The sequence below is a fragment of the Periplaneta americana genome, chromosome 6 (genome assembly GCF_040183065.1).
Source record: "Periplaneta americana isolate PAMFEO1 chromosome 6, P.americana_PAMFEO1_priV1, whole genome shotgun sequence".
Lineage (NCBI taxonomy): Eukaryota > Metazoa > Arthropoda > Insecta > Blattodea > Blattidae > Periplaneta > Periplaneta americana.
The window spans coordinates 79,234,928-79,247,258 of NC_091122.1; the positions used below are offsets into that span (position 1 = coordinate 79,234,928).

General features: G+C 35.3%; 1 protein-coding gene across 3 annotated transcripts in view; it reads left to right on the forward strand.

Annotated features, from left to right (window-relative positions):
• Positions 1 to 12,331, forward strand: part of stol (voltage-dependent calcium channel subunit stolid) — a 1,833,618-nt gene that overhangs the window by 1,277,917 nt on the left and 543,370 nt on the right. For all 3 annotated transcript variants that reach the window (XM_069828334.1, XM_069828336.1, XM_069828335.1), the window contains exon 4: positions 9,190 to 9,412. In XM_069828334.1, coding sequence (XP_069684435.1) covers positions 9,190 to 9,412 — 223 coding nt within the window. The remainder of the gene's footprint in view (positions 1 to 9,189; positions 9,413 to 12,331) is intronic.

The following is a 12,331-nucleotide window of genomic DNA, read 5'->3' on the forward strand; positions in this document are numbered from 1 at the left end:
CTTGCGCATGCGCATGGTTCTTCAGAGACTTCGGGAGAATCGATACACAGCATGCAATGCATGTGACTGGCTGCGTAAACAGACTGCGACCAGTTGAACGTAGTCAGTGTGAGAGGAAGTGTCACAGCGCAATGGTCGCCTGCAAGCGGGGAAACAGGAAGAAGTCCGCAGGAGCCAGATCAGGGGAGTACGGAACGTGTTCAAGAACAATTACCATCTTCTGACCCAGGAATTGGAAAATTTCGGTGAATGCTATCAGAAAACAAACAAAACAAAGATACAAACAAATTTTCTTTATTGCCCTTCAAAATAGTCGCCATCCGCTACAACATACTTTTCACAACGATCGTACAGCTTCTGGAAACTATCAGCAAAGGCCTCCTGTGGAATCGATCGCAGAACGGCTGTCACACGATCTTTGATGGCATTCTCGTCTGCAAAACGTTCACCTTTCATGGCCGCCTTCAAGCGGGGAAACAGGAAGAAGTCCGCAGGATCCAGATCAGGGGAGTACGGAGGGTGTTCAAGAACAGTTACCATCTTCTGAGCCAGGAATTGGCGCACACGGTTCGCACAGTGTGCAGGGGCATTGCCATGGAGCAGCATCCATTTTCCAGTCCTGTGCAACTCTGGCCGAACCCGCCGGATACGCTGTAGCAATCAGTTCAAAACGGACTAGTAAAATGCAGCATTAATGGTTTGACCTGCAGGAACAAATTCCCTGTGGATAATGCCGTTGTTGTCGAAGAAGGCGATCAACAGTGTTTTCACCTTGGATTTTTGCGGACGGTTTTCTTTTTTGGTTGCGGGGAAGTCGGTGAACATCATGACATCGATTGCAGTTTTGATTCCGGATCGAACTGCTAGCTGCAGGTCTCATCTCCCGTGAAGATTGTTTTCAGAAGCAATGGATCCTGGTCACACATGGAAATGAAATCACCAGAAGTTTCCATTCCGTTTTGCTTTCTGCTCGTTTATGAGCTTGTGCGGCACAAATCGGGAGCAGATCTTCCGCTTACCGAAATCATCGCGGACGATGGTGTCCTTGCTAATGTCCAATTCCTCCGCAATCAATCTTAGAGTCAGTCGCCGATCTAGTGCTAGCATTTGTCGCACTTTCTCGATCATTTCTGGGGCTCTGCTTCTCGATGGCCGACCTGAACGTGGCTCATCCTCAATTGTTTCCTTCCCTTCACGGAAGCGTTTAAACCATTCGTAAACACATTTTCTGCTCACGGCTTCCCTCCCGTACACTTGCACCAACATTCCATGTGTTTCCGTTGCAGTCTTCCCCAATTTGTAGCAGAACTTGATGTTTACACGTTGCTCCATTGCGCTGTGACACTTCCTCTCACACTGACTACGTTCAACTGGTCGCAGTCTGTTTACACTGCCAGTCATATGTATTGCATGCTGTGTATCGATTCTCCCGAAGTATCTGAAGAACCATGCGCATGCGCAAGCACATGCTCCAAGTTGCCATTCAGATATGACACCATTCACCGAACTGTTTAGACACACCAAGTATAACGAATAAATGGACCAAGTTTCTGGGACAGGCATTGCCGATTATAAGGATCATAATTTATGCTAAGAAGAAAATTCCGTAACTTCTATATGTAGTATAAAATTCTAAACATATCACTTCTTTTTCTTCAGAATGTATGTGCTTCATATAATAAGGATCATGAAAATCATGACTTCAAGAAATTTACTTTTCAGTCATAATTTGGAGGTTCTATCCCTTCCTTATCAACGCCTCTCTCATTTTTTTATAGGCCTACCTGTCGTTACTAATAACATTTCCTGTTTTCACTGCCAGGTGATTTTGTAGACAGTTTAAGTCTCTATCCCGACTCATACATTAATAGTGTTCTGCCAAGAAGCAGGTCTTTCACTGCAAACCCAGCATTCTCCAGTCCTTATATTTTCTGCCTTCCTCTTTGTCTCCTCATATGATCCATATTTCTTAATGTCGTCTGTCTTCTGCCCCGAACCCTTCTACCGTTCACCATTCCTGCCAGTGCATCTAACCAAATCCTTTTCCTCTTTCTGTTCAGTTTCAGCATCATTCTTTCTTCATCCACTCTCTCCAACACGACTTCGTTTCTTATTCTGTCTGTCCACTTCACATCCTATGGAGAAATATATCTCGTCTTTTCGTTGATTTATTTCATCTTGGCTTTCGGGAAGCACAATGTAAACTTTTCATATTATATCTTATAGTATTATGTATGAACTAACAGTACTGTATATAATGATACTATATTAGACTAATATTGTTTATATCGCTGTCCCTTAAAACGCCCATGATGCACTCTCCCACTACTCAACTGAATTAACTGTAGTGTGATGATATAACTGACAACAGTGTTACGAAAGCCGTCTTGCAGGTCGAATCTCATATATTCTTGCGGAGAGAATATTGCGTGTAATAGTTCTTATTTGAAGATTACTTACTTACTTAAAAGCCATTTGTAAGTAAATAATCTTCAAAGATATATTAATCCTTCGTAACGATACTAGCGATAGGTTGCTTCCACCATATGTCCATATGATAAAATGTGCACGAAACTAAAATAGCTATGACATCAAAATGTCCATTAACGTAAATTGTCCATGAGATAAGTATCCAAACGACAAAATGTCCAGAAACAAAATCTTGTTTCTCAAAATTTATTATATACATTATGTTATTGTTCCTCTGCTATTTGAGGAGGAGCCCCACTTTTCAGGCGGTAGCCAATCCCTCAGATATGAGAATTTCATCATCTTCCCTGTAGGTTTGGTAATTAGTAATTACAGATCATCCGGAGGATTTGTCCCTGATTAGTCAAATATGTTCCATTCACTTGCTCTTCTATTTGCGAATGGCCTTCTCTTGCTTGCAACATTTGTGTCCACCTTGTTTTTCTTTCTTCTTGAATCATGTTAGAAATCGCCAAATAGATACATGATGTACCACCATCAAACGCTGAAAATGGTTGTGCCAGCTCTTTTACTTTTAACTCGATTCAGGATGCGTTTACCTCAATCCCTACTTCATCAGAACTATGCAAATGCTTACTTGTACCAACCCTCAGCACTCTGATGTTGTCTAGGTCATTGTTGGTAGTCAATGAAGCATCACGCTGTTACTCACACCTCCAATAAATTTTAGTTCTGATACGAGTATTATTGTAGGCATGATGCTGGTATAGAAATCCTTTAAAAGCAAGAAGAGGTTTACTCTTTCAGGAAGTTATTACTTTAGTACCTCTTTCCAATTCATTTATTATTTACAATTACCACACTTACAATGAACAATTAATAAGAAATTTATTGTTGAACTATTAACCTCATGAACGCATTAATTTGTGTTATAGACTGCTCATGGGTATTCTGTCTGCATTCTGATGGACAATTTTGCAAAAAGGACGTTGCAGAACCATGAACATTATGATTCAGGACATTTTGATTTTTTTAGTGGGTTATTTTACGACGCTTTATCAACACCTTAGGTTATTTAGCGTCTGAATGAGATGAAAGTGATAATTTTCATTCATTCATTCATTCATTCATTCATTCATTCATTCATTCATTCATTCATTCATCTTACATGAGCAACGAAGCTTTAAGATGTGGAACAAGTCAAAATTTTACAATATTACAATTACAATTTTTTTACAATACTTTACAGTTTTACAATTTAGTAATTTTCTACAATTTTTACAATTTTCTGCAATTTTTACAATATTTTGGCGAGATGTAGTGAGATGAGGTGAGGTCCGAGGATTAGCTAAAAGACTACGGGCATATGCCGTTTGGTTGGGAAACACCTCGGAAAAAACCCAACCAGGTAATGAGATCAAAGGGGTGAAATGAAGTGATGCCGAAGACTCGCCATAGACCATCCGGCTTCAGTCTCACGGCTGGGGAAAACCTCGGAAGAAACCATTCAATGAGACCAAATGGAGATCCAACCCAAGCCCCAACGCAGCTCCGGATCAGTAGCCCAGCGAGTCTGCCGACTGAGCTACATCGATGGCTCTACTAAAATTATACAATACATAGCCAATCAGATTATTAAATTTACAAACGCAAACGATCATTCATCAGTTGAGTTATATGTATAATACAAAACAAATAAATTAATTAAATTTAAGGAATAAACAATTCAATCAGTTGTGATATATAGTAATTGATAATACATATCATGCTAACTACTTAATATTACAAATACAAACAATTTATGAATAGAGCTATACAGATTACTATTCAATTTAAAGCATATAAAATTCATCGGCCAAAACTATACAAACATATACAATACAAAGTAAGCAGATTAATTCAATTTACAAGCATACCTTCATTAAGCGAAACAAATTTGTATAATTAATATAAAGTAGATTAATTCAATTTATAATCATAAAAAATTCATCAGTTGAGCTATACAGACTACTATACAATTTACAGCATATACAATTCATCAATTGAGCTATACAGACTACCATTCAATTTACAGCATATTCAATTCATCAGTAAAGCTATACAGCCTAGAATTCACTTTAAAAGCATATACAATTCATCAGCCAAACTATACAAATATATACAATCAAATTAGTTCAATTTACAAACTTATTTTCATTAAGCTATACAAAATTGTACAATTCATATGAAGTAGATTGATTCAATTTATAAGCTTAAACAATTCATCAGTTGACCTATACAGTATACTATTCAATTTACAGCACATACAATTCATCAGTTATGATAAACAAAAATATACAATACATAGTAAACAGACTAAGTCAATATAAAAACATACTTTAATTGAGCTATATAAAAATGTACATGTCATTTTAAGTAGAATAATTCAATTCACAAGCATAAACAATTCATCAGTTGTGTAGAAGGTATGAGTATGTAGAAATTTGGTTAATTCTTTTTTTTTTTAATTTTTCTCATGGTTCTTCAAATCTTTAAGACAATTTGGCAGTGCATTGAAGACTGTTATACATGAATAGCGAACTCCTTGTTTAAAACAGCTTAAAATAACAGAGGGTAGATGAAGATCTGATTATGTCTTGTATAAAAATGATGACTGTCTTGAATAGTACTGAATTTATCTTGGTTCTTAATATACAGCATTATTAGGAAAGAATATATTCACAAGATAAGGTCAAGATTTCTAAATTTCGGAAAATATTTTTACATGATGTCCTTTTATGCATATCAGTTATTATTTTTATAGCTTTCTTTTGTAAAACAAAAACGTGTTTAGCTTCAGACGGGTTACCCCAAAATATTAATCCATATTTCATTACAGAGTGAAAATATACAAAGTATGACATTTTAAGTAAGTTTATATCACCAATAGCAGATAAGGATCTTAATGCATAACAGGCAGATCTCAATTTGCGAGTAATACATTCTATATGCATTTTCCAGTTCAAGTGATTATCAAATTCAAAACAAAGAAACTTTGTACTTATAGGTTCCTTGAGATGAGTTCCATTTAATCGAATATTGCAGGAAACCTTGGCGCTATTGTGTGTACTAAATTTGACTGCACTGGTTTTTTTTTTACTAGGTTATTTTACGACGCTTTATCAACATCTACGGTTATTTAGCGTCTGAATGAGATGAAGGTGATAATGCCGGTGAAATGAGTCAGGGGTCCAACACCGAAAGTTACCCAGCATTTGCTTATATTGGGTTGAGGGAAAACCCCGGAAAAAACCTCAACCAGGTAACTTGCCCCGACCGGGAATCGAACCCGGGCCACCTGGTTTCGCGGCCAGACGCGCTGACCGTTACTCCACAGATGTGGACACTGCACTGGTTTTATCAACATTAAGTGCTAGTTTATTTGCATGGAACCTTTCATTCATTAGATTTAGCACCGTATTGGAAGTGTTTATAAAATGATCGTATTGCTTGCTTGAAATAATCACACTTGTATCTTCTGCAAATAACATTTCATGAGATAAATGTCTTATGGTCAAGGCTAAAAATCATTAATATAAACTAGAAAAAACAATGGATCTAAAATTTACCCCTGCGGCACACCATCTTTAATATTTCTAAATTCTGAATAAGTAACTTTATGACTATTTGGTACATTTATTTCTACTTTTTTTTTATTTGATAAGTGCGATGTAAACCAATCCAACGTCTCATCATTAATACCATAAAACTTCAATTTTTTTATTAATATACTATGATCTACACAATCAAATGCTTTAGCCAAGTCACAAAAAATCCCACCAACATCTAGTTTCGAATTTAATGAATTTAGTATTTCATCCACCAAACTAAAAGCAGCATTCTCTGTCGATTTTTGTTTTCTAAATCCAAACTGTTCTAAAACTAATATATTGTTTGACTCCAGGTATGATATAATCTATTATACATAACTTTCTCAAACACTTTTGAGAATGTTGTTAATAATGATATGGGTCTATAATTAGCAATGGTACATTTATCTCCCTTTTAAATTGGTTTTACTATGAATATTTGAGTCTTTCTGGAAAAATACCACATTACATTGGCAAATTGCATAGATAGCTTAACGGAGGGGATATTATTTCAGAAGAAGCTTTCAGAACTTTACTTGGAATTTCATCATATCCAGAGGAATATTTTGCTTTTAGTTGTTATATCGCATGCATGATTTCTGCTGTGGTAGTGGGAATAAATTTGAGACCTAAAAACTCAGTGTTAAATGCATCAGTTAGGTAACCAAGTGCAGCATCTTCCGCACAATCTTGAATGTTTAAGTTGTGAATAATATTTATATAGAAGTCGTTAAAATGATTTGCAATTGATTTTGGGTTATCTATTTTAAAATCGTTGATTTTAATACAAGTAGGCCTAATATTTTCATTCTCTGAATATCGATTAGTTTCATTTTTAATAATATCCCAAATAGTTTTAATCTTATTATCTGAATTTTGTATTTTTTCATTCAGATACATTTCTTTGCATCATTTATAACTTTTGACAAAGTTTTACAGTAATTCTTGTAGCAATTAAGAACATGAGGATCATCACTATTCCTACTCATTAAATATAAAATCATTTTTGTAACACGTGATATTTTATTTCCCTGAGTTATCCACATATTTTTACTTTTACATTTTTTCACCACCTTGACTGGAAAACATTCATTGAAATAATTCGTAAATGTAGTGAAAAATGCATTAAATATAGTATTAATATCAATGGTATCGGTACTACCATGTATTGTGGGTCCCTATCACCACGGCATGGCGCGTCCTCAGGTTGCGGATAGAGGAGACGGCCTCCAGATATGGAGGGTAGCTGAGAATATATTGAATAAGCAATCGTGGACAGCCGATAAGGGGTGGTCCTCCAGCTTGGGGGTTGGGCGAAGGGCTAACAACCCATCACCGTAAAAAACAGCTTGTTACGAATCCCTACAATAAGCCTCGGAATAGGACTGATTCTCTGGCACGACCACAGCAAAAGTGGGATATGATGATAGACACTGGATTAATCTTGCACAGGATAGGGACTGATGGCGGGCTTATGTGAAGGCGGCAATGAACCTTCGGGTTCCTTAAAAGCCATTTGTAAGTAAGTAAGTAAGGTATCGGTACTATATACATTTTCTCAAGATTCATTTTGTATATATGTATTTAAATGATGAAGGTATTCAGCATTTATAATCCTTTTTTTTTTTTTAAATTAACGCTTTGGAATTTTTCAACCACATTGAAAACACTTTGAATTTGTACATCGTGACCAGACAGGTCATTGACTAATGGTACTGTTCAATAGGAATTCAATCTACTTTTATCTATAAATATATTATCAATGACTGTACTACTTCCAGCTTGTATTCTGGTTAGGAAACTTACTGGTGATTAAGATTATAAGTTTCAAGAAGTGAGTTTAGTTTTCTTTTACGTAAGCTTTCTGATATATAATATATGTTTATGTCACCGAAATGCCGGTGAAATGAGTCCGGGGTCCAGCACCGAAAGTTACTCAGCATTTGCTCATATTGGGTTGATGGAAAACTCCGGAAAAAACCTCAACCAGATAACTTGTCCCAACCGGGAATCGAATGCGGGCCACCTGGTTTCGCGGCCAGACGCGCTAACCGTTACTCAACAGGTGTGGACGGACATTTTGAATATGGACATTTTTATAGACATTATGGAGCTTTCTTCTAGTTGCATGTTAGTTATAGTTATTATGAGATATCCTACTAATTGGAACACATGTTCTGTAGTGGTGAATTTTTTAAGTAAGTTAAATAAATGAAGCCTATTAGGCCTACTATATAATATATTGTACATTGAATTTATTAACATAGTGTTATATTTACTCTGTAATTTGCCAATTATAGCTATATTTTACATTTTTTACTATGATATCTACACTTAACTCTTTTTAATTTATTTTTATTTGGCATTTTTAATTTATATCTATATCTGTGTCTTTTATTTAGGTAGTATCTATTTGTTTTTTTTTTTTTTCATTTTCAATTTTTAATATGTAATTACACTGGTATCTTGCATTTGTATCTGTTTTATTTCTTTTTTCATGTTATATGCAATTCTATGTTTTTTAAACAAATATCTGTACTGTCTATTGTAATTGGGGTTTTGCCCTGTTATAGACATAAATAAATAAATAAATAAATAAATAAATAAATAAATAAATAAATAAATAAATAAATAAATAAATAAATAAACAAATAAATAAATAAATAAATAAGTAGGTAAATAAGTAAATGAATAAATAAATAAATAATTAAATATTATGTCTGGTAACCGATAGGTTAAACCGTTTTCTTTGCCTTCCATGATAAAGTAGCTGAAACATTGGATGTTCTTACATCTATTTTGCGGTTTACAAATCCATAAAAACTTTAAACCACATCAATATTTGGAATATCACTTTCATCCATAATGGTTAAGAATTATTGTTATATTTTAGGCTTATTTCTTTCTTATTCATCAAATCGGAGAATCATATTTGATACCATGCAATATTTTTATTTATCCTTTCCCAGGTTTTTGCCAGAATTTATGTTACAGAGTACATAATGAATAATTAAATAGTAGTAGTAGTACTAGTAGTAGTAGTAGTAGTAGTAGTAGTAGTAGTAGTAGTAGTAGTAGTAGTAGTACCACTGACATCTATTATTAACGATTCTTGGTGCTGTTGTTGCAGAGGATCATGGACTCTGCGGAACAGGCGGCACTATCGCACAAACTAGAGACGGGCTCCTCCGTGCGCTATTTCAACGCCCGCCGCCTCAACGAGTTCGGTTCGGACGGCCGCCTACTGGACGGTTCCAAAGAAATGAGCCTCACGCAGAACAGGCACTTCGACCAGTTGGCCGTGAACACCAGCCTCAGCTCCGTCCTGCTGCCCCCGGATGTGCGCGACTCAGGTGACTGTTTGCGTTAGTACGCCGCCATTGTCCACAAGCTGCTCGTTCCATTGTAGCAATGTTGTCAGATTTAATGCGATTAAATGTTATTAGCAAGATACTGTACTGAACAATTGACACAGGAATTTGAATTTAAGAGTCATTATTTACTTATTTATTCTGGTGTAGTTAAGGTCATCAGGTCTTCTCTTCCACACCAGAAGAAATACAAATACAGTAACAGCAGTAAAAAGAAAAATCACACTATGAACAAAGAAAAGCCACACGAAAATATACACAGGTTGCAGTCACACAAACTTTAGATAAGTGATTAAGTATCATAATTAATTATATCCTAACTAATTAACGAACATAAACAAGAAAATTGCAATTTTAATCTAGAGTAAAAAACACAAATCAACAATTATAGCAGTACCTGAAAGCCATTAAATAAGACAATTTTCCAATTTAATTTTGAATTGTGATAAAGTCCGACAGTCCCTGACGTCATTAGGTAACGAATTCCAGAGGTGAGGTATTTCTACAGTGTAGGAGGGTGAGTATAAAGACGTTCTGTGATTAGGGACATAAAGAAGTGCTTGATGCCGGTTTCTAAGAATTGTAAGAAATTGAAAGCGCAATGTCAGATAATTCGGAGTAGAAGTACGCATGATTCTAAATAGAAGAGACAGTGAATGTATTGTTCTTCGTTCCTTCAGACGCACCCATGAAAGTAACTGGAGGGAAGGCGTTATATGGTCAAATTTACGAGTATTGCAGATGATTCGTATGCACATATTTTGAACACGTTGTAGTCTCTCAGCTAAAAGTGAACATATATTAGTTAGCAAGGAATCGCAATAATCAAAATGGGGCATTACATAGAAGCGTCTGAATAACATTCTTTTCTAGACTAACTGGTAGAAATTCTTTCGTATGAAACAAGGAGTGACGTAGACAAAATATATTTTGTTTTGCAAATGTGTGTTACTTGAGTGTTCCAACTTAGACCGCTATCCACAAAAATGTCAAGTTTTTTAACTGTTTCACTGTATTTAACAATAATCCCATTTTGGAATTTGGGATAACGTCAAAAAGTGTGAGGCGAAGAAAAGCAGAACATTTTAAAAACATTCTATTTTGTTGTCTCACCTATATTTTCCTTTATTTTTCTCTCATTTTGCTGCATATCTATATACATATCCATCTACAGTATCACTATACATAACTGTCTCGCTATCTCCATCTACCGCAATCTCTCCACGTTATCGACATCTACCGATATCACTATAGCCTGTAGATATGTATTGATGGCTATACGTCCCTAACTACAATGCTGTATGTCACAATTTATTCGTCACTATACAAGGTGTATAGTATCCAATATTTTAGGTGCTAGTATGCATCAAAACAAGAAAATAATGTCTTATAAACATGGGTCCTACAACACATATTTTCTGAGATCTGAACACTTGTTCATAGGAGGTGCTCAATGTGACGTCCATTCATGGCAACGCATTTTTCTGCCCTACAATACAGTAGGCTACCAGATAATCATAACGTAGTTCCCAGACATCTTGTTGATGAGGACGGATCAAATTTCTGACAAATATGTTATCCCGATACAAAAAATGTTCTGATATTTGCCTTCACCTTCAACAAATATCTTAACGTCAAAGAGGAACTTTTCCACACTGGCATCCAGATCCACATGATACGCTCTTTTCCCATTGCCAAGGAAGTGAATTGCAGAATTTGAAGTAAGTTTCCTTACTTGTATTAGACTCAATGGAATGTTCTGTCAGAAATGACTGCACCTGTAATGTGAACAAGATTTCTTCCAACATAAGCATCCATTTTATTCCCTTGAATAGTCCTTACTCCTTACAAACATGAAACGGATCTACTACATTTACATCACACACTGAACTTTCAATTAACACATTTTATGTGTCCCTTATACTGACATATTTAGTAAACAACCAAGAATTATCCTAAAATAAGTAAAATCTATTTTCACTTAATGCCATTTCTTAGCTGTACTTTGTGTGGAATATAGTATACACCGTCGTCAGAGACTATTGTTATGTAGTTTTGGTCCAACTAGTCTAGGATGTTATTGAAATTCAATAGTGCTGTGTAAACAGTTGCATGCTGAATTACAGTATTCGGGATCAACATGATTAAAGCTTGTTATTAATGTTTCGCATTTACATTTCTAATGTATTGATTCCCTTGTCATCATATTATGCAACGTTGCTTTCTTGGCTCTACGATATACATATGTTGTATATATTTTAATTTTTGTATTTGCTTCCACAAATTTGGAGGTTGCCCGTAGACAAAGCATACCAGATAATAATAATAATAATAATAATAATAATAATAATAATAATAATAATAATAATAATGGTAATAATAAACATCATCATAATAAATGTGTATAATGCGTTAAATACAATGTTCAGTTGAAGACAGTTAAAATTTACAACACTGAAAAATCCTGAAAAGTGCAATAATTAAGGTAAATAATAGCAATGGTTTTTAAAAATTTGTAAGGAACCCCTGACAGTGGCAATAGTTATTTCTTTTAAAATTAATGTTGGGAGCGAAAGAGATTAATTTTGCTAGGAAGCCTAGAATTGTGCCAACGACTAGGCCCACTGCCTCCATATCGTCGAGTTTCTACTTTTCTTTATAGTATGAAATGGTAGATGTGTAAATGCTCTGCTTTTCTTGTTGGACTTCTAAAGGCTGCTGGGACTGATGGCTTTCAAACCTGATGATTGACTCAATAATACAACCTTTGCTATTGATTTTAAAAGCAATTATAGGCCTATCAATTCTTCTGTGGCTTCCATTTTCTGCTAGGCCGTGGACTTCTTCGAAAACCTTGATGTCATTATCTCTTATTGCTGCAGCTATAATGGAGCGAATGTT